We start from the raw sequence: 26,944 nt of genomic DNA, 5'->3' as shown, positions 1-26,944 counted from the left end.
AATTAAAAACCAACAATCATAAATTCATAAATAGACAAATAATCTCAATAGCTAATTCACGATGGCTTGTAAGAAATAAATCAGTATGTATAAAGATACTCAGTACTATTATCTATTATATAAAAATAAGTCCGGTTTTCCTCCCTGACGCTATAACTCCAGAACGCACGAACCGATTTCCACGGTTTTGCATTCGTTGGAAAGGTCTTGGGCTCCGTGAGGTTTATAGCAAAGAAAATTCTGGAAAATTCAGGAAAAATTCAACAGAAAAGTGGGGAAATCGTTTTTCACATACAGCGCCATCTATTATACATAGCATGTACTTCAAACCAATAGCAACGGTGCGTGATAAAGTGTGTGACAGATATCATTATTCTCTGTTCAGTTAATTTCATTTATTGTAAATTATATGGATCGTGCATTTGAAGTTAAATTCAACACTATGTCCATAGTCCAAAATGCCTAGAGAACGACGTGCGAACATCGGCCGCCGCACAAGACATGCAAGCCAGCAACAAGTCTATTCAAGGAACTTAAGAGAAGAAAGACAAAATATAATAAGAGAAAATGACCGATTGAGACATCGCGTGAGCACACGAAGATCATTGGCATCATACAATCGCTTGGCATTCCAATATGATCCCACTGCGAACTACAGTGATGATGAAAATTTGGATATTGGACGAATGACGACTATATGCCGATATTGCAATGCGGTAAAGTTCAAAAGAGAAACGGTTGGATTGTGCTGCGCAAGTGGAAAAGTCAAACTGGATCCATTACTTACACCACCACAGCCACTGAAAACAGAGCTGAGAGACCACCATCGACAACATTGACTAGCTTCTTTGCAATGTGTGAAGCAGATCCATTCGCAGCGACGCTGATGTACGTTGAAATGCCCAAGTATTACACTTGGAATCAATCAACAAAGAAATTCCAACGTCGCAAACAAGGAACCCCAGTTCCAGACTGGCCACAGGTGTTTTCAACTGATGCACTAGGTCGTATGTACACTGTTCATCCTAGAAACGATGAATGTTTTTATTTGCGACTGCTGTTAGTAAATGTACGTGGACCGAAATCATTTGCGCATTTGAAAACTGTGAATGGCCACCAATGCCAAACATATCGAGAAGCATGTCAACTATTGGGTTTGCTGGAGAACGATTCTCATTGGGATTTAACACTTGCAGATTCAGTTGTTTCATCAAATGCGTACCAAATACGAACGCTGTTCGCAATTATCATCACCACATGTTTTCCTTCACAACCAATTCAGTTATGGAACAAATACAAAGACGCCATATGTGAAGATATCTTGCATCGCTTGCGTATTCAAACGAATAATCCTGACATCCAAATAACCGATGAAATCTACAATGAAGGATTGATTCTGATTGAGGATCAATGCTTGACTATTGCAAACAAGCTACTGATTGAAGTAGGAATGATTGCGCCAAATCGATCGATGCACGATGCATTCAACCAAGAATTAAATCGAGAGCTGCAATACAATGTTGATACATTGCAGGAATTCGTTAGAAATAATGTTCCGTTGCTGAATGAACAGCAAAAACAAGTATACAAAACATTAATGCAAGCGGTGGACAATAATACTGGTGGTCTATTCTTCCTGGATGCACCTGGAGGAACAGGGAAAACATTTGTCATTTCATTGATTTTGGCCACTATTCGATCAAGATGTGACATAGCTTTGGCGTTAGCATCATCTGGAATTGCGGCGACTCTTCTAGATGGCGGTCGTACTGCACATTCTGCGCTTAAGTTGCCACTCAATTTAAACACAATTGATACTCCAACGTGCAATATTTCCCGATCCAGTGCAATTGGAAAATTGTTAATGCAATGCAAGCTCATTGTTTGGGATGAGTGCACAATGGCACATAAGAAATCACTTGAAGCACTTAACTTCACACTGAAGGATCTTCGGAGAAATAACAACATCTTTGGCGGCTTGATGATATTGTTGGCAGGCGATTTCAGGCAGACGTTGCCAGTAGTTCCCCGTGGAACGCCTGCAGATGAATTGAATGCTTGCCTAAAGGCATCACCTTTATGGAATAACGTAAAAACATTATCGCTAACCACTAATATGAGAGTTCAACTTCAAAATGATCAAAGTGCTGCACAATTTTCCAAACAATTGTTAGATCTTGGAAATGGAAAAGTCCCAGTTGATGCGACATCTGGATTAATTACTCTTACCAACGACTTTTGCCGATTTGTAGACACTCAATTAGTTCTTATTGAAAATGTTTTCCCAAACATTAGTGAGAATTATAAGAATTATGCTTGGTTAAGTCAACGAGCAATTCTTGCAGCAAAGAATAATGATGTCCACGCACTGAATTTCACCATTCAATCAAAAATTGCTGGCGATTTGGTGACATACAAATCCGTTGATTCAATAACAAATCCCGATGATGTAGTAAATTATCCAACGGAGTTTTTGAACTCTCTGGAGATACCAGGATTTCCACCACATAACTTGCAACTGAAAGTTGGTACAGTTATTTTGATACTGCGTAATTTGAATCCACCGCGACTTTGCAACGGTACTCGACTTTCGGTAAAGAGACTTATGCCGAATTTAATTGAGGCAACCATTATTAACGGAAAGTACGCAGGTGAAAATGTATGTATTCCTCGAATACCAATGATTCCGACTGATCTTCCGTTTGACTTCAAACGATTGCAATTCCCAGTTCGCCTTGCGTTCGCAATGACAATTAATAAGTCGCAAGGCCAATCGCTTAGTGTTTGCGGGATAAATTTGGAAAATCATTGTTTTTCACATGGACAGTTATACGTTGCGTGTTCACGAGTTGGGAAACCATCCGCTTTGTTTGTGTTAACGTCAGACCAAAAAACAAAAAATGTGGTTTACCAAAGAGCACTACAATGAAACAATTAAATAACACTTCATTTTAGTAGGTAATTGAAATGAATTTATTACTGTTGTGAAATGAAATAAATATTTTCCTTTTCAAATATATAACAAAAAAAATTTTTTTTCTTTATCTTTTAATCACCAAACGAAATGTTACATAAAACGAATCTGGTGGCGAAACGGAGTTCGCCGGGTCTGCTAGTTAATTATAATAATTATACAAGACTACACAAAATATTTGACCACAAATTTTAATAGGTACTTAATTATTTGAAAAAATCATGAGACACACTTAGAAATCAACCACCACTAGATTTAAATTACATCATTCATTAAAGGAGGTAGGTAAACCAACGAGTCCCCATAATAACATGATATTACTATAGGTTTTGTAAAAAAAAAAAAGTAAAAAGGTATACTTCATTTTTATTTTATTTTTACTTCATCTTGGTTACCACAGACTACTCGTTAAATGGTAAAAAATCTAAATATTTTAAAATGTATTCTTCGAAAATATTTGAAAACTTCAAAATTAGAATTTAAATAAATGTATAATTTAAAAAATAAAAGTGGACGATTATATTATTTAGTGACTCGGTATATCATATTATATTAAATAGTTAACTGATAATACGAGCACAATATCTTGCAGACTGACTTTTAAATGGTCGTTTAGAGATAATTTTATTGCCATTTTAACTACTATTTTATGCGATCCTTAAACATTTTAGAACTCGATATAAGATCAAAACAAGAGAATTTCGGATATTACTCCATAAGTATAATAAATGCCACTAGGGCTGAAGTCGTAACGTGACGCACAATTATTATTATACTCGTACATTTTTATACGTTATTATTATTATTAAAATTTACTTTCGATTGTCTTCTCAAATGTTGCTGCGTACACGTATATTTATACTATCTATTGAATTATCGAAAACATATTCGGTGACTCGCCAAATTTAAAGCACGTAAGTTCGCGGTGCACGTATAAAACAGTCACGATAAGTTTTTAACGCACACAACCATATATATATAATACACCGCGATCAACACGTGTTAAAAGAGGTGAAAAGAATATAATAGGATAGAAAGAAAGAAGAAAAACACAAAAAGTCATCCGCAATTGATCATTTGTTTGTCGAACGGCAATAGTTTTTCGCACTATAACACACGCACGCACACACATAACACAACATTGGCGTAGTGGACAATAATTTTCAACGGTCAAGCAAAGTGCGCCTACCTACCATTACCGCAGCTGTGTAATATCCAGTGCAAGAATGTGTGTGTGTGTGTGTATATATATTATTAATGTCGCAAGTGTGTAAGAAATCAAAAAGTTATTCTCAAAGTCTTGGCAAAAAACAATGTTTTCTCCTCATTGGCGTGTGCAGGCAGACAATAACGTATTTTCAGAAAGCAGCCTGTGCGTTAAACATTAATATAATAATAATAATATTAATAATGCAGCGCATAATATTCACTACGTTCAAATCGCCGATACAATGCGCGTTGTTTCAGACCATCTATAAAAAATATTTATATATTAATATTATCATACTAAAGACAATACGTGCACACACCACGGAAACAACGAAATACGCATTTGGTGTGCTTAACGTTTCGTGGGACAATACAATATTTGAATCGGACCGTCTCGCACTGAATCATCCGGCATTATTTTTCCTTTTTTTTTTTTTTAATTTTATTTTTACTGTATATTTTATTATTACTGATATACTGTAGCTACTCGAATTTATAAAATAAATTGACTAATTAAATACGAAATTTTATATATTATAGTTTATTAATTTAAAAACTTTTGAAATATTTGAAATAATATTTAAAAATGCATTGTGGCTAAAAAAGTATTATAATTATTACAAAAGCAGAAAATTATTGTTTTCATTAAATAATACGTAGAGATCTTCGTTTTCATATTAATTTCAATAACGTATAAACTCAATCATTACAAATTAAATTTAACTAATTTTGACTAATGAGCTAATGCCAGAAATTCAAATTTTTAAGACTAATAATCGTGGGTTGGAAGTTATAATACTAAAAAAAAATAAATTTTTAGCACTTTAATATGAACTTAAAACAACTAAAATAAATACAAAAAATAACACTAAAAATTGGTAAATATGGAGAAAAAAAATTTGGTATTTTTTAATAATGCAAATTTTATATAATATATTTTTTTTCCTATAGAATGTAGTAGTAGATATTTGAAAACTATAGGTATAATTGGCCAGCCAAAATTATTTAAATTATTTTTTTTTTTGATTTTTCAGGCAAATTTACCAGTAAAATAATGGTTCATTGATAAAAAAAAACACCTCATATAGAAACTGTACATAATTCGGGATTTAAAATGCAACGCGTCGTCTTCATATTTGTTTTTCTTTCTCGTATCTTTACATATTATTATTCCACTCGATGATCTTTAAGTAGGTAAGTAGTTAAGTTTTTTCCGTTGATATAACGGCGACAAAGATTCACCACGTATAATAATAGTACAGAGAAAATTGCGTTATCAGACGTTGAAATTGCATAATTATTATAATGCCACGCTTACCTATATGCACGTGTCGGTCGATAAACATAACACCTATAAGTATAATAAAACCTAAGTACGATACATCGAGGTAGATGTAGACCGGATTATATAATAATCCAATTATTATAATTTAAATCAAAATCTAAAAAAATATGATGTTACTACGATTATTTTTTTTCGAAATAAAAAAATAATAATGAGACACTTTTTGCTGATACGAGATAAATTGGCATATTTATACATAAAAAAATCAAACGTAACATCATATTGACTTCTAAGTAGATAAAAAATAAAATAAAATAAATATAAAAATCTTAGGAACAAATACGTGTTCACAGGTTTATTTTAACTTTTTCTAGTTATAATAGTTAGTGCACTTAATACAATATAGACTTTGCAGCTTTATTACGCTTTATTTTAATATTTAAGATAGGTAATGAGTAATGCATTACTATCTATGGGCACGTAGTAAATATTAAATTATTATTATTATTATTATTATACATAGATATTTTGGATATTAAATAAGTAAATATCGTTGTATCGTAGGTATGTGTGTGTTAGTTGAAATTTTAAAAACAGAAGGACATTTTGAAAATTTGTCGCAACTGTAGCTACATCTCTAGGACTCTTGAGGTGAAAATAAGATATGTTTAATGTACAAAATATATAATACGTCCTAAATAATATGACCTAAAATTTATGTTTTTTAAATATTTAACTTGATGTAAACATAAAAGTCACATGCTTATAATATGATTATTAATTCATGAAATGTAGTCATAATCAGATTTAATATTATATTTTTGATTAAAACACAAAAAAAAACATTTTGGACTAGTTATTTCTGAAAAAAAATGATAATTATAATATTATTTGTTTCATGATCTTGTAATCAGAATTTGCAAAAATGGTTACAATATAATGTATTTGAAATATAAAATATACATATATGATATATCTATATATAACAATAATTTTTTGGTGGTGAATATCGGATATAAAATGTAGCCTATTTTAATCTAGATACATAAAAAATCATAATATAAATTAAGGCATACACTGTTCAATATAAAATGTAAAACATTTGAATGTTAACTTATCAAAAGTATTAATCTACATTATTGTAATTGTCAATTGTATGTAAATACATTATTAATAAAGTATAATAATAAGTTAAATTTATTACATTATTAAAAAACCCTCACTTATCAGATGTAGAGAATAACGTCTTATTACAGAAAAATAATATTACAATTAATATATTAACAAATCGTATAAAAGTAATGAGTTAATTAATCAATAATACGCTCTTAAATATTTGATGAGCACATTAGTTCTTCTGATGACGGTCAACAATTTTAACAGTTATGTTTTAAATAAATCAGAAAATTATCTTTACCGATATTTTTCAAAAAGCTATAAAGACATTAAGTCGTTGGAGATTATAGAGATGGCAGATTTCCTTATCATATCGTATAGTTAAAATACAGTCTATATATGTGGTTTGTGAGCACAGAGTGAGCAAATTCGAACAACGACCGTTCGTCCCCCCTCTTCTATCGTCATTGCACCGACCTATCCACGAGACGACATACACACTTACAAACTAATTAATTAACGCTTAACACACATATTGTATACATATTAAAATATATGCACAAATCACGTGGTTTTTTTTTATTTTGTTTTTATTATCGGGTTCACGGAGGGGTCGAAAACGGTTTTTTTTTTTTTAAGGTTCTAGTATAATGACTTGTTGTGTACACGCCCGTTAATTTTTTGTTACAGTAACTAACTTAATTAGTATCGATGTCACCACCGCCGCCGCCGAGGAGTGTTCAGCACTACACAATGCAAATTAACACATGAAAGCGAATGTATTTCTCGAAGCGAGCTATGTATAATGTCTGTGCAAGTGTATATATATATATACATATAAATGTATTTATATATTATTATTATTATTATTATTATTATTATATACCACGACAAACACCGGCCACAGGGTTTTGAATTTTAAACAGCTAAAAGGTCATTGTGTAACGGCAAGAAAATAAAAAAAAAACAATGTAAACGTCCTACTCGCAACAAGCCATTGTTTCGCGTCGTGTATTTTTTTCTGACGTACATTCCAAGTATCTACGCTGAATTTAATTTTATTATTAATGTATTATAATAATAGTATATATTAAACTCGACATTTTATCATGCGGTTACGTCTGAACACACACACACACATACATATAAAATAGCACATACATCATGAATCATATAATTTATATCTAACCTAACCTACGCAGCTAAATTATTATACAATACCGACGACGGTCCGAAATGTGTTATTACCGTGTAAAACGTAAAAGACTACTTATTAGCCGTCGGGGAAATGATTTGACGGCGGCGTCAGTGGCGAGCGCGTATTCGGCAAATATCGCGAAATCGTATTTAATATTATTATATACCTGCCACGCACTGGCGGCGGCGGTGTTGTTACCCTTTTTTTTTACATTATTCACCCTCACCCCCTTCTACGCTCGTGTGTACATGATTACACTGATTAATGTAACCTAAGTGGCATGTCCCGCGTCGTAAATTATTCTCCAAAGGCGAATCGCGTGTTCGATAACCATGTGCCGCCTTGTCATGCCATTCAGCCATATTCGGGCCACCGCCTCCTCCTTTTTCGACAAGCGAAACACCACACCGGTCACCCCCATCACGTTTTACCACCGCCGGTATTATACAGGGGTAGTATATTATTATATACTATATATAGGTATAACGCTGCACGGGTTTATTATATTGTACACATAAATATACATATAAAAATAGTATGATATATATAATATATATATATGTGTGTGTGTGTGTTTATGTCAGATACTGGAACTCTAATGATTATATTAAATATTTCAATTCTTCAGAAGTATATAAAATAAAAGCTATCCGCATATAATAATAATATTATTTAATCAGGAAATATACGTGGTATAATTTTATAAATATTAGATGTGTAATGTGTATATACCTAAGTCCTCTAAAATTCAAAACATAATACAATACATTTTGTATTTTTACTGTAAAGGAAAAAATTTAAATTTATAATATACGAGTATATAATATATTCATATTATACAATACCTATGTATAATAAATAATAATAACCTAATATCATTAACAGTATTCATGAAAAGCAAAAGGCGTCGAACTGACTTTTTAAAACTACATCAAAGAATTCCAAAGATATATTTCAAATTAATAAAATCAAAATGTATGACGATTATATTGCTCCTATTTATAAAATTAATAATTATTAATTATACACTGATTCTTGTAGTAACTCACGGTGGTTAACTTAAATGATGATAGAGAAAAATATTGAACAAGTATATATTATGACTAATATTATAATAATATAGTTTGTATGACACGCGATATGCTCATACGTATCTCTACGGAATTCATGGAAAAATGCACATGGATGACCGTAAAAACTAAAAAAAATAATACAATTAAAAAAATAAATATTAAAATCAAACAAAGTGAGATCTCCATTGAGCTGCTGAACACATTCGACGATTCTTCGCAGTTTGATAGTTAAATAGTAAAATATAATATTATATATTATAATATAACGCGTTTATTTTACAATACTCTAAAATCTAAATTGTAATAAGGTACGCGTCAAATGTTTTATCATAAAAACGAATTATTATAAATTTATAAAGTACAATATTATTATTCATAACAATGAGATACTAGAAAATGAACGCATGGCAGCAGTGTACCAAAAATGCATATCCAAAACGCCGCGTTAGTATAATTAAATAATAATAATAATATTATTATGTTATTATCGACAAACATAAATCTTATTGTTATAATCATTATAATTTAATAATATCATTGACAAGGTGCATGAACAATTGTTATTAAACATGAATCAATAGTGAGATCGTGAATTTAATGTTGTAACATGATTTATGGCTCATGATTGGTCATTAAATAAATCATTATTTTATGGCAATCCAACATAATAATAATAATATTATATAGTTGATTCAGTAGATTATTATATTATGCCGAACGTCGTTATCTCGAAATTTTGATATCTTGAACTTCTTTTTGTTCCCTTTGAGATTCGACGTAACGAGAGTTTAATATAATATTAACTCGGCTGTTATTCATTTGGCACAAAATCCATTACTTTCGCTCAATCTTATAAAAATATTTTCTGTGTAAGAATCTCAGTATTTGAAAAACTATTCAATTGTTACCCTTTTCCCCATAATAAATAAGTGTATATTATTTTTTTTATTTTCATTGCATATCATAGAAAACGATATAATATAAGTAAATAAAATAATAATAAAATATTTAAAATCTTTATTAGGCAAATCAAACGATTATTTAATAATATCATTATTTCACTGAAAAATAAAAAAAAAATGATTAAATAAATTATAACGAAAGGTAGTTTTTTGTATATTTTTAAGCATGTCCAATGTTTTGACTAAAAATGTTAAGTAAGACGTGCTCAATCGTTCGATAGTTATGAGTTCCGTCGTCTCTACTCATCTGACCCATCGCCAAATCATCTCATATCTTACGGTTATCGAGTAGACATTTAATTACTCTAATAATACGTTAACTACAGTCATAATAATATATCATTGGCTCACTTCCCTGGTTCAACGAAACCACACAAAGCACTGTCTGCCGTGTTATTATTATTATTATTATTAGTAGTAGTAGTAGTATTAGTATTATTACTATCATCACGACGACATCCGGAAACATTTCGATATCGATTTTGGCTCGCATAACCCATTAACTGGCACATTTGGTAGGTATTATAACAATACGGACTCTAGGAATGTACGATATGTGGTTCTTTGTGAATCTAATAAGTTTCCTGTACCTATGATTTCGATTACACGTAAAGAAGATAAGTCAAAAACAGAACTATGCAGACGACGATTAAAAACGAATAAAATGGATTGGACTGCGACTGCATAATGTGAAAAAATACATTTTTTTATTGTTATTTTATTTTATTTTTTAATAGCTTCCAATATCTTATTTACTACTACAGCTCAGCAATTACAACTATATATAATATATATAAAAAATAAGACATTTGTTGCAAACGATACATAGTACGTATACAAGAAGAATACGTTATAATATACTAGATACCTACATAAATTATTTAAGTATTTATACCGAGTACTAGTCACAAAATGTAGTACTTAACAAGAGGCTGTATTTAAACACGATCTTTTAACCACAACAATTATTTCAGTAGTTTTATTAATTATTCGTGCCAGACTTACTGTTATTTTTATTACGCTACCGAAAAAAAAACACGATTTTTTTTGTGAACAGATATAAAATATGATAATTGACACAATTGTACACGACTAAATCAAAACTCAAATTTATAATTAACTATAATAAATTGTATTCAATTGAAACGCCGTTCTCGACACTATTAAAATAATAATTATAGTACATGAACCTAACTTATAATTTTATATTTCCAAAAATAATTATAATTGATGGATAATTACCTAGCCACGGAATTCGTGTAATTTTACATACACGTAAAACATATCGAATATTTTATCAGTTTAGAATACTATAATATTATTATGTGGGCGCTCTAATTTGGTCCACAGAATTTATTTCTATATTATTATTTTTATTATAAAAAAGGTCGGTGGGCATGTTTTTTTATTATCAATTTGTTATACGTAGGTGTATTGATTTTGAATAAATTAATAATAAAGTATAGCTATCATATTGTTCATACAAATCATTTGAATAGGACTGATGTCATATATTATACATAATATTATACATGTATGATAGCTACTATGTTTGTCGACTGAAATTGAATGTTTAAGGATCATATTATATCGTATAATATGTATTTACATTTGGATACGAATACACATCGTCTTGTACATATTATACAATTATATACATACAATATAATATAGTTTAAAATTAGTTTTGTGCAGTTTACACTTGTATGTAGATGTAACATAGATATACTATATGGCAGATATGTATGCGTTTTATGGTAATTGTTTACGAATGCCTGTCTGATACACATTATATTATTTAATGTCACATTATTTGTTTTTTCAACTATTATTAAACTATTACATTATATCGAAATGAAAATACACACACACACACACACGCATATATTGTGTACACGTATATATGTAATATATATATATAACTCAATAATATATATACTATATAGTCGTGTATTTACAATAAACTATGATGGTGAATTACCATATCGTGCACGAAAATGGTAGGTACCTACATATATATTTTATACACTTGAAAACAATAAAATAACAATTATTATCGTTGACACTCCAGACAAGTCCCATATTTGTGCGGAAATATATTTTATATACATAATAAATAATCTGAAATGTAGAGCAAAAGATGAAAAGAAATAGAAATCTTAAACAAGAATTTTTTCTGTCTCCTCATAATAATATAATTTTTTAATGATAGAATTTAGAACGCACACGATGATGATAATATGACACGTGATGCTAATTTATTGAAATGATGTCTTCTAACATTTACCAATTTTTTTTTCTGCTCCTTATTGGAAAAACGTCTTAAATTTAGGTGTTTGAACTACAGAGTGAATCAAATTGGTAATGATTTCAATAAAGGTTCGGGGACCTGCGCATAATTTGAATGGTTCCTTGGTTTTGTTACCAGTGATTTTCAGTTCGTTCCCAGACCGTCGGTGAAACGTGTCTTTTGCGCACATTTCTCTTATCCCCTACGGACAAATCGCTGCCGTGAAAATCTGCGGGACAAATCCCACGGTGCTGATCTTCTCCTGGCCAAGATCCAAGCCGTTATAACAATAATACATAAATACTTTTAACGTCGTTCGTACATTACATTATTTTATAGTAAAACGACCATGATAACTATTTTGTCGCGCTACAGATATACAATAATAAACTATAATGATGCGCAATGCGTCTGTTCATTAGTAATTTATAATAACTATGAAAAAAAATGTATGTTAATCAGTTAAATACTGTTTTTTTTTTTTTTACAGAAGTGTCACCTGAAATTTTTCTCATCTGAACTTAACGATAATTACATTATATTATTATAACTTAGATGTCACAATATAAATTAAATCGATTTTATAATATAAACGTATAGTTTACGTATAATATACGTTTGTGAACATTTAAGATATTATGGATTTCATTTAGAACAATTTATTTTGAAGTAGTGTTGTTTATAGCAATACAATTCCGTAATTATGGCAATATTATGACTATTTTATTTTTGTGGTTTTTAAATTAGAAGGTCATATAGGAGTCCATGTTTGATTCTACTTAAAACTGAAAGTGAATCGCTTAATTGGTAAAATTTTAGAATTGCAATGGTTTAAAAAATATTTTGTTAAGTTTTCGATGTATTTGGTTATTATGAATAATATCCTGGAAGTATTTTTGAAGTGCTTCATTATAGAAAAACTATGTAGGTAGCGTTTTATATTGTTTTCAGAATTTTTTAATTGAAAACTTGGTATTTTCTACACGAGTTGTAGTAAATTTGCTCAGTATAGTAGAAATGCTTTAGATAGATTTACTTGTATAGTATAAGCAAAAATGTTCAGTGTTTTTCCATGTTCCTACCCATTTTTGGATTTTATTTTTTTTTTTTAGCAATAATTTATACCATTGCAAACGTATTAAACGTTTTAAAATAACCTGCAGCGACAATCACGGGACGAGAGCTGATTGTCAGTAGTCGTATGGCCGGTTTCGTTTCGTTTGTAATTAAACCGTTAATGATTGCAGTGCGCGTGGCGCAAGGGAAATGATCAAATATACACCGACAGCGACTTGTATATTATAATAGAGATGACACGGCTGCGTGCTTTGAAGTTTAATTTAAACAGTTAATTGATAGCACGGTACCTGATGTATAACATTGTATTGCACGACTTTAATGGACCATGGCGAATGCGAGAGGTTATATAGTTCGCTGCAGTTACAACGGCGTATATTATACTCGGTTTCTACCCTTATAATTAGTCAACAGTGACAACAACACGCATGGTCCGGTGGCCGTGGCACGTCATTATAACATAATATTTTTCATATTATTACGCTACGAATAACAATAATTATTATTATCTTTCGTCTGCGACATTATATAGACATGTATAATGTTCTTATTAGGTATATAGTAAACATTATACACCTAATTATAATGATATGATGTAATTTTGCGTTTGATACTATTATTATAGGTATAATACGTCTTTATCTAAAATCACGAGAAACCAACAATTGCAGAAGTTGCATTATTAGTTAATAAGTTAATCAAACAAATTACACACACACACACACACATATATATATATATTATATTAAATCATTTACATAAAGTGGCGTTTTAAATTACACCCAAGGATGGACAAAAATTGAAAAAGCTTTAAAATAAGTGTAAAATAAATATTTGATACATGCTTTTTCAGTAGCTATCTACCTATTATAGATACTTATTTTTCAACTATTGTAGATACAATAGATTTTTTTTAGAATGGATTAATGTGATACTTGTTACTCAATACACACTGTTAGTTTAATGTTTTAATTATTTCGATGTAATAGTAATTGTTTGTTTTAAGAATATTTTTTTTAATTTATAAATAAATACAACGTAATATTAATTATATAGAGCAAATCGGTTATTTTGTTATTTTATAAGAATTTAAAAAAATAAGCAAACCATTTAAAATGGTTAAAACTAATATTTTATAAGTACTCAAATACTACAATAATTTTAATTTAACAGTCAAAATTGAAATTGATATAATACAAATAAGTATGTACGAATAGTTTTAATCACATTTAAACGTGAACGCTTATTTAATTGGTGCGTTAGTTAGAAGATTTAAGTGCGTATTTCAGTTTTCTTTAACTGAAGTGAATTTATCTATTGTCAAACTTTAATTTAAGATCATTAAATCGATTTTAATATTGGATTTTTTTTCAATATTTAAATTTAAATGCTGATTTTATAACTGAAAAATGTATATAATCGTGTATTATCCTAAGTTTAATATTTTTAATTTGTCTTTTATGTCAAACATTTATTTTTTAATTTATGTTAACATTTTTTATATTAGTTTTCCAATAATTATGACACAAAAATCGAAATATTGTTCAGATGTATAATATAATAGAGTGGTTATTTTTACCATAAACAATGTATTTATTATTATTATTATTATTATTTTCTAGTAGTTGTACGGTAATACCGAAGACAATACATAATTGTAATAATTATTATTCATCAAAATTATATTTTACAATAGCATAAAAAAAAAAAAAATAAACCCTAAACTAATAACTCGGAACGGTATTCACTATTTTATAATAATAATAATACAATATAATATAATATACGAGTATTATAATATAAATTGCTGGAGAAATTGTGACTTGAAATGTATTGCGAGGTACCCTGGTACTTTGGAATTTATTGTATTATAAGTGGATTGAAATATGATGGGAGAAATAAAGGATAAGTGTGCTTTCTTCCACGTGACGACGTAATACATAATTTATTTACCTCGTAATTTATATTCGTTTTCAATGTTCTGGTATGCGTCAAGAATGTAGTCGAAAAATACAAAAACGAAATGTAAAAATATCGTAATTGTATTATGGGGTTTAATTTTGTCTTATAACTGAAAACTTAAGGAATGTAAAATTCTATATTTCAAAAATTATTTTGCTTAACTATTTTTGTTGTTACTTAATACAAAAATAAAATTGTTATAACACAAACGATATTCATTATAAAATCGGAAAAAATTAATGACGTTTTTGACGAGCAGAAATTGACCATTGTGACTGAAACTGATGCCAGTCTTGATGCGTAAAAAATGTTAATTGTAATGAAAAGCAAATCTTGTTCTGATTCATTAAGACTAATCGAATACCAAAGAAATACTTTAAATAATAACAGAGGCGTATCTCTGGATCTTCAGGAGAATAGAATAGGCTCTACAACGGCTGTGTGAGGAAGGGGAGGCAGACAGTAATATTATGATCATAATATTGGCATGAATAGTTGTGTTGTCACTATCGTCTTATTCGGTACCGTTGTTATTGTCGTTGTACGAGTAGAAACCGTAGCGGGTTACTCGTCGATATATATATATATATATATTTATGTGTGGAGAGAGAGAAGGGTACGGCAAGCGATAGAGAGAGAGTGGTGAAAATTGTGAGATATAGACGACTCGACGGCCATTTATCATCGGAACCAGCCGCCACCCGTACACACGAGACGGTTTAAATAGGTTCGCGTGTTGCCATCACCACGACGTAAAACACCTCCGTCAACTGACTAACATCATCGCCGTTCTTCCACCCCTGCCACAACTCATATATATACAAACATACATATATATATATAATGGAGACGCTATGACGAGGTCGAGGCATGGAACGAGATAATATGAGATGGTTTGATGTGAAGGGGGTACATAGCAGCTTGCGCGGCGTTATTAAAAAAAAATTTACCGACTAGCTCTAGTTACCACTGAGCCATCCCGTCACCTATAAAACACAACGCTGGACGGATGGATGATGATAGTGAAGGAAAAAAACAGATGGCCTGGAGAATCGTTAACGTAAAACACACCCACCCACACACACGCGCGCGCGCGCTGAAACATGAATTACCTAAAGGTGGTCGCTAGATGGCTTATACACGGGGTAATAGGAGAGAGGTAAAAGTAGGGCTTGGTTATAAAGGTAAAACTTCCCCGCAAAAAGCCGAGAGTCAGTTTGTTGGTTCGTGGTTCACATTTTTTCTTTTTTGCCAATTTGATGTATACATTGCAGTAGGTATATGTGGTAGAAAAAAACTAAATATAGGTAACTCACAAATATTAAAAATTTACACGTAAGTACCTCCATATAATAAGCGAAAAATGGTTTTCTGATACAAAGTGTTGGATTTTTTTTTAACGATAAAGATAATATTTGTATTGGAAGATATCTTTTGTTATAGTTGATGGCAATAATAATATAGTAATTAAATTAGATTCAACTTATATTTCAAGGTTTTTATATTGATTTTTTTCACGAGTTGTATAGTGAACATTATACTTTATGGAACATTATAGACACTATGATTACAATAATGGTATTAATTTATTTATATTAATTTAACAACATAAAATGGTGGTCAGGTATCCATTTGAAATCAAAAATGCACCGTTCGATAATAAACACTATATTGTACGAGATGGTAAAATCCTATCGCAATGCTCAGAAAGAAAGTAAATTGAATTTATTGCGTCCGTTTTAACCGCACGCGGATTTATAATGTTTATTCGGTTTATCTAAAAGTTTTCAAGTTTGTATTCCAGTCTAAAACGTTAGAACGATTTATGTCCGTAGGTTTAGCGCCAACTATTACGAAACATTCTTTTTGAATTTAGTTCCGAACTATCCGATACATACAATACATTATTGTATAATATAATACGATGTTCGATTTAATCGAAAAACTTTATTTTCAATAAAATAACACAAATATTGCATGTATATACATATATAAAACCTATATCGATTAATCTTTTTTTCCACGCGCCACAAGTCCAAACGAATTGAAAATCCGTCAGATACAATAATAATCGCATTCCAATGCTGCGCAGTATATTATTAAATTGTTGTTGAATTTTGAATGGGTATTATTAAAAATATAACGTAAGCACAATAATATGCAGTTACATATCTACCTTCCTACCTATTAATTACGTTTATTCAGATGGCCGTTTTTTGTTTTTTTTATAAAAATATAACAATATTTGTGTTATACACGCGCATTAGTTATAAAACCGAAATATCGTGTTTATACGTATATTATTATTTAAATATTGTATAAACATATAATAATCAAAATATTGTTTTCCCTCGCATTTTTTAAATTAGTATCAATAAACTATAAAGTACGCAATACGTGTAATACATATTATATTGTTATATAATATGATGTATATACAGAGTGTTTGTTTTATCAATATTAATTTAGTAATTTTCTAGAATTTTCAGTCACTTTTTTTTTTATAAATAATTGTCAAAAATATGTTAGGATGAATTTTTAATGACTTTAAACTAGTTATGTAAAAAAAAAAAATATTTTTTTCAATAACATATTAATTTATTCATCATAATATTCAAATATTACTATGGTTATAAGTTATAACCAACAAGGGTCACCAGAGATGGTCCTCACCCAAATAATAATTTTTTTTATATTAAATAAAATTAGATTTTCATCAATTTTCAATGTTTCTTTTACTTTCTTTAGATAAACATGCATTTTTAATTTTGATGCGTTTCCGAAAACTTCCTGAAATCCTAAAGTGGCTCTCCTAAAGTTTTAATTCGTGCGATCTCCATTAAACAGTGATTAGATAATCACATCGTATAATATATACCTCATCCAGTAGTAGGTTTAAGGTCTTACTGTCAATAATCGTCAACCGTCTTTACGACGACACACCGATATAAATCAAGCGAAATCCATTTTAGTGGACGATGAATTGGTGATAATTCATGGATTTCCACAAAACCGGAGGTAAGTATATAAGGTGCGTGTGCATAAATGACGGTAGTTCAACGACGTCAAATAAAAAAAAAGTTTCTAGTTCGAGAATGAAAACTTAATAAATTGCTGCGCAGAACGCGGATATAACGTTAATAGCGTGGTGATGAAAAAAAAAAGTTATACACAGACGGGGCAGTAGAAAATGGGCGGGAATGACATCTGGTGATGCTGCAGCGACTACATGAATACGAAATTTCAGTGGAACAAAATTGTTTCCCGAAAAAACAAAATCGCGTTAGTACTGCAGCAGGCGCAATATATATATATATATATGTTATACCGTACATCGTGTACGGATCACGTCGCTTCGCGTGTACCTTCCTAAATACATTTTTAATGTTAAATTCGACTGAGAAAGCGGGGAATTAAGTTTTTTTGTTGTATCTCTGTTCCATATAGATATGACAAAAATACGGCCTTGATGACTGACCGATACAGATCAATCATTGTAGCGATATTTATACTGACTAATCTGTGCGAGATAAATCATGACGATATAATACAGTATTATTGATTTTTAAAAATATACGTTTCAAATGTCTTAAACGTTTATTTTTAACAGATAATATTTTGTATTGCTGTGAAACCTGTATTAACGGACACATTTTTCGGTCCCATAACACTGTCCCTTCTATTCAGCTTTCACTGTCTCATATAATACGGTGATGGTAGTAAATTTATATTTGTATTTAGATGGTGATTAGGTTATTTGACTTGGAAAGGAGATGCTATTTTTATGGGTATCCAAAATTCGTGTATATACCTACTCATATACTCACCTTTACTTACGAATATTCGTCTACGGAGGATAACAATAAGGAGGGTGGACGTCTAAAGGATGACATTTTAATAAAGTCTACGACAACTCATACAAGTTCACTACTCGGCCAATAAATCATAGGTTTCACATATGTAGTATAATCTACATGATAATGTATATGGTAACCGATATCGCAATAATAATATTACGTTAGTCAAGTACAACCTAGATCGTTGCAGTTATAGTGAAGTGAAATATATACTTGCGGAATTTTCGCGTCATTAAATTCACATAATATGGTAGCCGACGATCGTATATACTACATATACGTTATAGTGAATAATATATAATATTAACTCGATTATATATATATATATATATATATATATATATATATATATATATATAAAAAATCGATTTTCATACATCCTATATTATGCTTGACTCAGTCAAATAAATTCAAAATCAATTTAAACAAAACTCAACCCGTGTTCGATAGACTTTTTTTAGTATCTACATTATTTTGCATAGTTGAAAGGGGTATATGGTCGATTATCGGTTGACCGACAGGGTGATAGGAGTTTTATTGATATGGTTCGAGCTTATTTTTACTTTATCATCGCAAATTAATAAACAAAAAAAAGGAAATTTTGAGTTAAAAAATAAACTAAAATATCGTCCCAGAGTTTATATATATAACGACATAAGTTACTATTTGTCAATAATGTTTGTTAGATATTTGTATTTCAACAAGTTTAACTATATTATATAAGCAAAACTCTAACCATTGAAAAAAAGGTCAAGGGTGTAGATAATTGAGTCATCGTTGTAATCTTCCTTATAATAATACTTGTTGTGTTTAAAGTGGTCAAATATTATACTGTATTGATTGGCTATATAGAGACAATCGCGATTCGCAATACGCATAGTATTATAGATTTATAGAGTACCTGCACAGCCACCTGCAGCCAATAACGCCGTCGATAATATGAAATACTATATGCAAAATGAGTTCGACTTAACCCTGTTAATGACACATCAATTACGAAAAATAATCAGTTGAGGTCATCTACAAACGCGTTCACCGCTATGCATCAATCTAATAATGCGTTTATTAAGCTTTGAAATTCGATAGATAATTAACTACCAAGGATAATAATTAAATAATATAGAGTGTACCAGGATTATTTAACAAATATAGTAAAATTTCTCTAATGGAAGTTTGTTAAATAGTCTTGTAACACCTTATATAATACTTAAACGATACAATGATTTTTTCTTGCTGGAAATACTTAGATAAATATATTGAACTTAATGTCATACATTGGTACAAATAGTCATTGTACAATTTTGATAAAAAAAAAAAAATATATATATATTACTTAACAAAATGTAAGAAAATGAAGTTGTTTTTATTTTGAGATATCGAATCTATATATTAATTTATTGGTTAAAAATAAAAAAAAACAATTATCGAACTGGAAGGATTAAGAACATGATATATTTGATATGTTGAAAACGTGATACTCAATAATAATTTGTATTGTGTGGAATTATTACTCGCTTTTTTCATGTTGTTATAACATAATATGTAATGTCTTGGACACAAATACGCTTCTGTTTGGCGGGCGGATAGTAAATGAACTGGTATATGTATCAACTCTGACAATATTTACATTCTAGCCAATATACGGGACCCTCAGGAAATATGCCGGTCAGGAATCGCGCGCGTGTCCCTCACTCCTTCTGGCTTTCCGTTCAGTTTTGAAAACTTTATTTTTCTCGTTCACCAAAAATTATCACGAGGATTCGATTCAAAAGTCTCGAGAGACGTGGTTTTATATACACCGTACAGTGCGCTCGATTTACTATGAGCTCGTAATGTTTTATATTATTTTTTAGTTTCGAAATAAAAAAAACACGTCGGATATTATTGCACACTCGTCCAAAGTAATTTCAAACATTTTATACGATATGCATTATAATATAATTCTGTCTCGCACAGATCGGCCGTCCATCATGGTTTATTGATCGACCACAGTTACGTTAGGAAAATTTAAACTATTAGCTAACGAATTAATTTTGATCAATTACGTTACAAACAAGTATTCAAAAGTCCAGTTTACGTACTATATCTATGTATTCAACGATTAATACTTAATTTGAAAATGATTATAATAATAACTACGCTAATGAAATACATAAATAAATTAACGGTTAACGTAGACTTTAAGTATAAACATTTATATATATATATATATATACAAAAATATAACAATTATGGCCTAACACGCTATAATACTATAATAGTACCGGTTAATGTATTTTATATATTATTTAATAAACAATAAGACCATGCTGGTGACTGTCAGTGTAGTAAGTTTTAACTGTTTTGTTTTTTTTTTAAACAAACTTTAATGATCCATGTTATAACACTGTTTTATTTAATTTATTTGATACAAATTGAACGACAACTTAAGTATATACTATATAGGTAGTTACGATATAACGTATTATTTTGAAATTGCCGTTTTGTCGTTGTTTCGGTTTGTTTAGAGAAATAACACGTTACATCAACCACGCAGTAGCACTGGTTATAGAGAAAGGAATAATAATGTATATATATATATATATATATATATATATATATGTATGTATGTATATACCTATAATATATATTATATACATGAAAACGTGACAACATGGTATTTTGTAGAATTTATTTCGGTATTATGTATTTCGTTCACGTATTATCGTAGAAAAAAAAAATTACCGATAATAATGTTTGAATTTCAAAATGAGTTTGTCAAGATGTCCACAGATGCCATTTCTTTCCCTCCATTTGACCTTTTATCACAGAGTATAGCAGCCGGATTTTTTGGTGAAATATTTTTTTTATTTCTCTACCCCCCGCCACACCAATCGCCATCACGGATGGATAACTTATCAAGGAGACATTCCTTCAAAATAATCATAGAGGATATATACTATATATAGGCATATGCAGTAACTATATAAGGTTCTGTGTGGTGACAAATAAAAATTGTGACCTGCCAAAAAATAAAAAATAAATAAAAAACGGTAACTGTATTTGATATATATATAAATATATATTTTAATTTGAATTATAAGTGGGCTTTCGTGAACCCAATCAAAGTTTTACAGTACACATAATAAAGTACGTCCTCTTTTACACACACATATACGCTCTCTCTCTATCACTGCCCGTCTAAAAAACAAAAAAATCTATCTATCTATATATAAATATATATATATATACGAGTGAACACTCGATTCAACACACTTGACCGGCCATTCCCCTGAAAATGACTATTCGAATCGATTTGTCTTCTTAACGTTCTTGATTTTCTTTCTTTTTTATTTTTTTGTCAACTGTGAGAGATTTCTTTCTCATACTGAATGCCGGAACGTTTTTACAGAATTTTTTATTACCATCTACGAAGAAAATTCTTTACCTATTGCGACTGCTGTTTAAAAATCTCGATCGATCTCAACTACGCACAGTACACGCGTTGTTCTAGCTTATGACTATTCACCATTCGTTTTAAATCGTTGACCTTTATTTTTTTTTTTTTTTGTACATTAGTTAAACGAACGTATAATTAAGTTTGAAAACCGTACGTCATTGTTTTTTCCATTTGGTTAAATATTTTAAAGCGTTTTTGCCCAATGAAACTTCTACATTTTAAATGTTCAATCTCGCGTATGTAGGACAAGACAGTCGTAAATTAACGAAGTACGTCAGGAATTGAAAAAAAGACTTAAGATGTGAATGATAAAATGTCAGAGTCATTCACATCATACCTATCCCAATCAATGCTTAACATAGATGTTATAGTTTATTTTTATAGAGACTTGCGTATAGTTGATTAATTCTATTTTAATCAATTAAAAATTTACTAATTTATTTATCTATTATCAACATACTCGTATTTTAGTTATACATATCTATACAAAATCTTTTATTTTTAACGATAAAAGTATATACGTTTTGAATTGTTTTAAATATAGAAAGAAATAAAACATTTTAGTTAGTATAAAACATTTGTGCAATATTTCAAAAATTTTAGAGTTTGACTATCGGAATTCACTCATTTCAATTGCATTATACATTTATACTATACATTTATAAAATATCTATTTTCTTTTCTTTCTATTAAAACTTAGGAAGTGTTTCCGTTAACAATATTTTAGTTTCTTTATAAGTTTTAATTAGTTAACAAAAACTTTAAGATTCATTTTTAATTTATAATATCAATAATTATAAAATACAAGAATTTCAAAAATTGTCACAGTAGAGCTCTATACCATAAAACCATAACCTAAGACCATCACTCACTGCTATTAAGAGAAAAAAAATTCGACATTGATTAGTATATGAACGTATACATTTAAGTACGCTTAGATGTTATAGTGCACGATATATATATTTAGAGATAATTAGCTAATTGCATTAGCCAAATCTCAGAATTTCACAACATAACCTACATCATATAATATACACAATTTGATTAACGTGGAACTAGTGTATAAGAAGAAAGTTTTCTTGTGCCGTAAATATGAGATGTATTATTATAAATAATATCATAGCAGACGGTAGGTTATGTCCCTTTAATCAGTACAAACGAAGTTCTGAACATATACAATTCGGCAAAATGTTTTTTCACATTGTCATTTTCGTTGTTCATTGAATTCTTCCCCTAACGACCAAAATTGTACAACATGTGTAAATAAATAATTGCCGTCAACTTTTACCACGTATGATATACGTTTTAAGTCATGAGAAACATTACTACAACCGTAATACCAGTGATATTATGTAATATGTTTGTGTGTACTTTGACGTCAAATAATATACATCGAAGTAGATAGAATTATAGCATAATAATAATAATATGGTTGTTTAAAAGGTAATATCCAGAATAATGAACTGGGTGTATTACATGTGAATCTATTACAAAAATAATAATAATAGTAACTTATAAAAATACCGAACTCAGAGTTAGATACCTCGTTTTAGGACGAGATAAATTCATAAGGTTAAATGGATTCATTTGTGATAATAAGTGATTAAAACTTTATTTTTTTTTTAAACGAGTTATAGAATTTATTATAGTATGTAAGATTTTATATAATTTTTAATGAGAAATTAGCAATAACTAATTAATATCAGTATTTTTATATTTTTCTCTTTCTATTCTTAGTGAACGTGTTTACACTATTTTAGGTAAGAATAACAAAATAATTCTTAATGAATAATTTTTTAATATATTAATTATACACAGTTGCAATTTATTTTTATTTTATATTATTAAAAATATAAATGAATTATTTAACTATGAATGTTTAGTTGGAAATATAATTAATCTACGTGGGGTATAGTATTACAAATCATAATCAATATTATATCTGATTATTTTTATTATTTTATAATTTCTTATTTCTAATAATATTTTTGTTTTTCATTTGAAAAAATTGTTGTTTTGTTAGGAAAATATAATATGTGCTTTCGTTACAGAAATGTATAAGGAATTTATGTAACACATAGTGTAGGTAAGATTATGGGGAAAATTACTTTTTTTTATTAAAATAATTTACCTAAGCTAAATCCTTTTAAGTGAAAAATGTAAAACTTATGAACTTTAAACCATAGGTTTCCTATAGGTATCTCTTTAATATATAATTAGTTTTAAATAATTCAACAAATTAAATATTAAAGTATCTTGATGTTTTGTCTTATTCCGTGTAAGAGGTTTCCCTAATTATTGTAACTCATCTAATAATAACCTCCACTCCTCTCACCAGTTGTTTATACTACATTAACTAATACATTACTCGTTTTTTTTAACTGGAAGTCAATGGTGGAAAGATTCACATCAATTACGTTAATGTTGCATATAATTCGTTAAATTTTTAAATTAATATAAAACTCGTTTTAGTATATTATTACGAAACATAAAAAATGTCCGTAAAATGTTGTAAACCATATACCTACATTTAATATGAAAAAAGACAAGAAAGTCTTAGAATAGGAAATTAGAACACGCGATTAGCTCAAATAATATTTTAAAAGATAAATGAGTAATTATTTAGTTTTTTCTTCGTAGAGATTCCAAACTTAAAAAAATAAGTAGTAGTTCAGTTAATTAATAGCATAATATTTGTTATTATTATAGTTCACGTAGAAATACACCAGAGACATAATAATAACAATTATATTATATCATAAAGATCCAACGATTTATGACGCGCGATATAATATATTATGCAATATTATTGCACCTAACCTCCTCCTCGAGTTTTGCATGTCGAATGGCTATCTAAAACGAAAATCCCCCAGTCATCAATTCAAGTCCGCTACCGCCATTTTACAGGCTAATAATACGTCTTGGCAATACACGGGGAAAGTCATATTTAAACCTAATAATAATAATAATAATAATAATAGCTTATAACAATAATATGAAATATTGGTAATTATTATTAAAACGATATCACAGCGTGTCTTACTGTCTTACGCCCCAAACGGCATCAAGTTTTGATTGACGGTGGTAATATTATTGTCGACGATCTTTATCCGTTTTCATAACACATAATATATATGTACTACACACTATGTACCGTATGATAATATATATATATATATATATATATTGCAGTATCGTTGGTATCTATTACACTGCTTTACATATACCTGGCTACCAACTATATTATAGTTTATAAGTACTAAGTAGATGTTCGTTATAACTTCATTGTAGTGTTTCAGTAGCTATTCGAATCGTAAATAAACGTCACCGTTGTCCACTGTTATAATAATATTATCAGACCATCAAGAAGTTCTCGAAACATAAAGCAATATAGGAGTATAATTGAAAATAAATAAATGTTATATAGGTATTATTATTATTGTTTGTTATGTGTAAATAATATGGTTTCTATTAAGGTAAATAAAAGTAAAGAAAATAAAAAAAATAAATCATCGAGAGAGAACATTTTATAATAATAACGAATAACGAAGTGAATATTGTATAAAATTATATAATATTATGTACATAAATATTATATTTTCCTTGATCGGAGTTGGCTTATTTTTCAATATTACTTATACGAGTAAACCACCTATCAGATTTTCAATTGTTATAACGTAACCATGTTTAAATATATATTATTACATAATATATAATATATATATGTGTGTGTGTATTTTTTTCACAAACATATATATGTTTAGTGATAAATATTTGCTACACTTTTTCTTTATCTAAATTGTTTTTTGATGTTCACTCGCTACATTATGTAGTTTGTTTTACTGCTAAATAGAACCAGTTGATTTTTTCCTTACAATTACTTGTTTAATTAACTAATTCACTATAAGGTATAATTATTCATTTGTTTTATGTTTTCACATTTCACCAACATTAAATTATATTCAAAAAATATATATATTATATTATATATCATTTGATTGATATTATTAACTATACGTCCTACCATAGGTAAAACATATCTTATACGATTTAAACTGTTTTTTTTTCATATATATAAACTCTGAAATAAAAATAAATTTTTCATTTATATTTATTTAAAGCATTTTTATTATATAAGTTGTTGTTAAATTTTTTTTTTCTAAATTCATATTTACTTAACAACTTGTGTAAGTTAAACCTCAATACTCATATTATATTTATAACGATAATAAAATGTAATTAAACCAAAATAGTTTGAATTTTGCTTGTAATAATAATTTATTGAAAATTGTTACAATTGTACCCAACCTCCTTTAACTATGTATTCAGAAATAGTTCAAAAAATATATTACACCCGTTTCATCAATCCAAATAGAAATATAACAGTTTTATTAATCTATATAATAGAATTCAACCAAATTTAAACAGTAAAACTGAAAAATCTCGTCACGTATGATTTTTTGATACAAATGTTAAATTACATTTTATCGTATCGTGGCCTA

The 26,944-nt window shown here is 29.1% G+C and overlaps 2 protein-coding genes across 4 annotated transcripts in view; one reads left to right on the top strand and one right to left on the bottom strand.

The window, feature by feature from the left end:
- LOC132929856 (protein O-mannosyl-transferase TMTC2-like) overlaps positions 1-26,944 on the bottom strand; it is a 285,751-nt gene that overhangs the window by 136,117 nt on the left and 122,690 nt on the right. The window lies entirely within an intron of this gene.
- Positions 817-3,107, top strand: LOC132929857 (ATP-dependent DNA helicase pif1-like). The gene has a single exon (XM_060995467.1). It carries the CDS (start codon positions 854-856, stop codon positions 2,927-2,929), a length of 2,076 nt encoding a protein of 691 aa, XP_060851450.1. The 5' UTR covers positions 817-853; the 3' UTR covers positions 2,930-3,107.

Source organism: Rhopalosiphum padi, chromosome 4 (assembly GCF_020882245.1).
Source record: "Rhopalosiphum padi isolate XX-2018 chromosome 4, ASM2088224v1, whole genome shotgun sequence".
NCBI classification, from domain to species: domain Eukaryota; kingdom Metazoa; phylum Arthropoda; class Insecta; order Hemiptera; family Aphididae; genus Rhopalosiphum; species Rhopalosiphum padi.
Note: the sequence above shows the minus strand (reverse complement) of the source record. Positions and strands in the feature narration are given on the sequence as shown.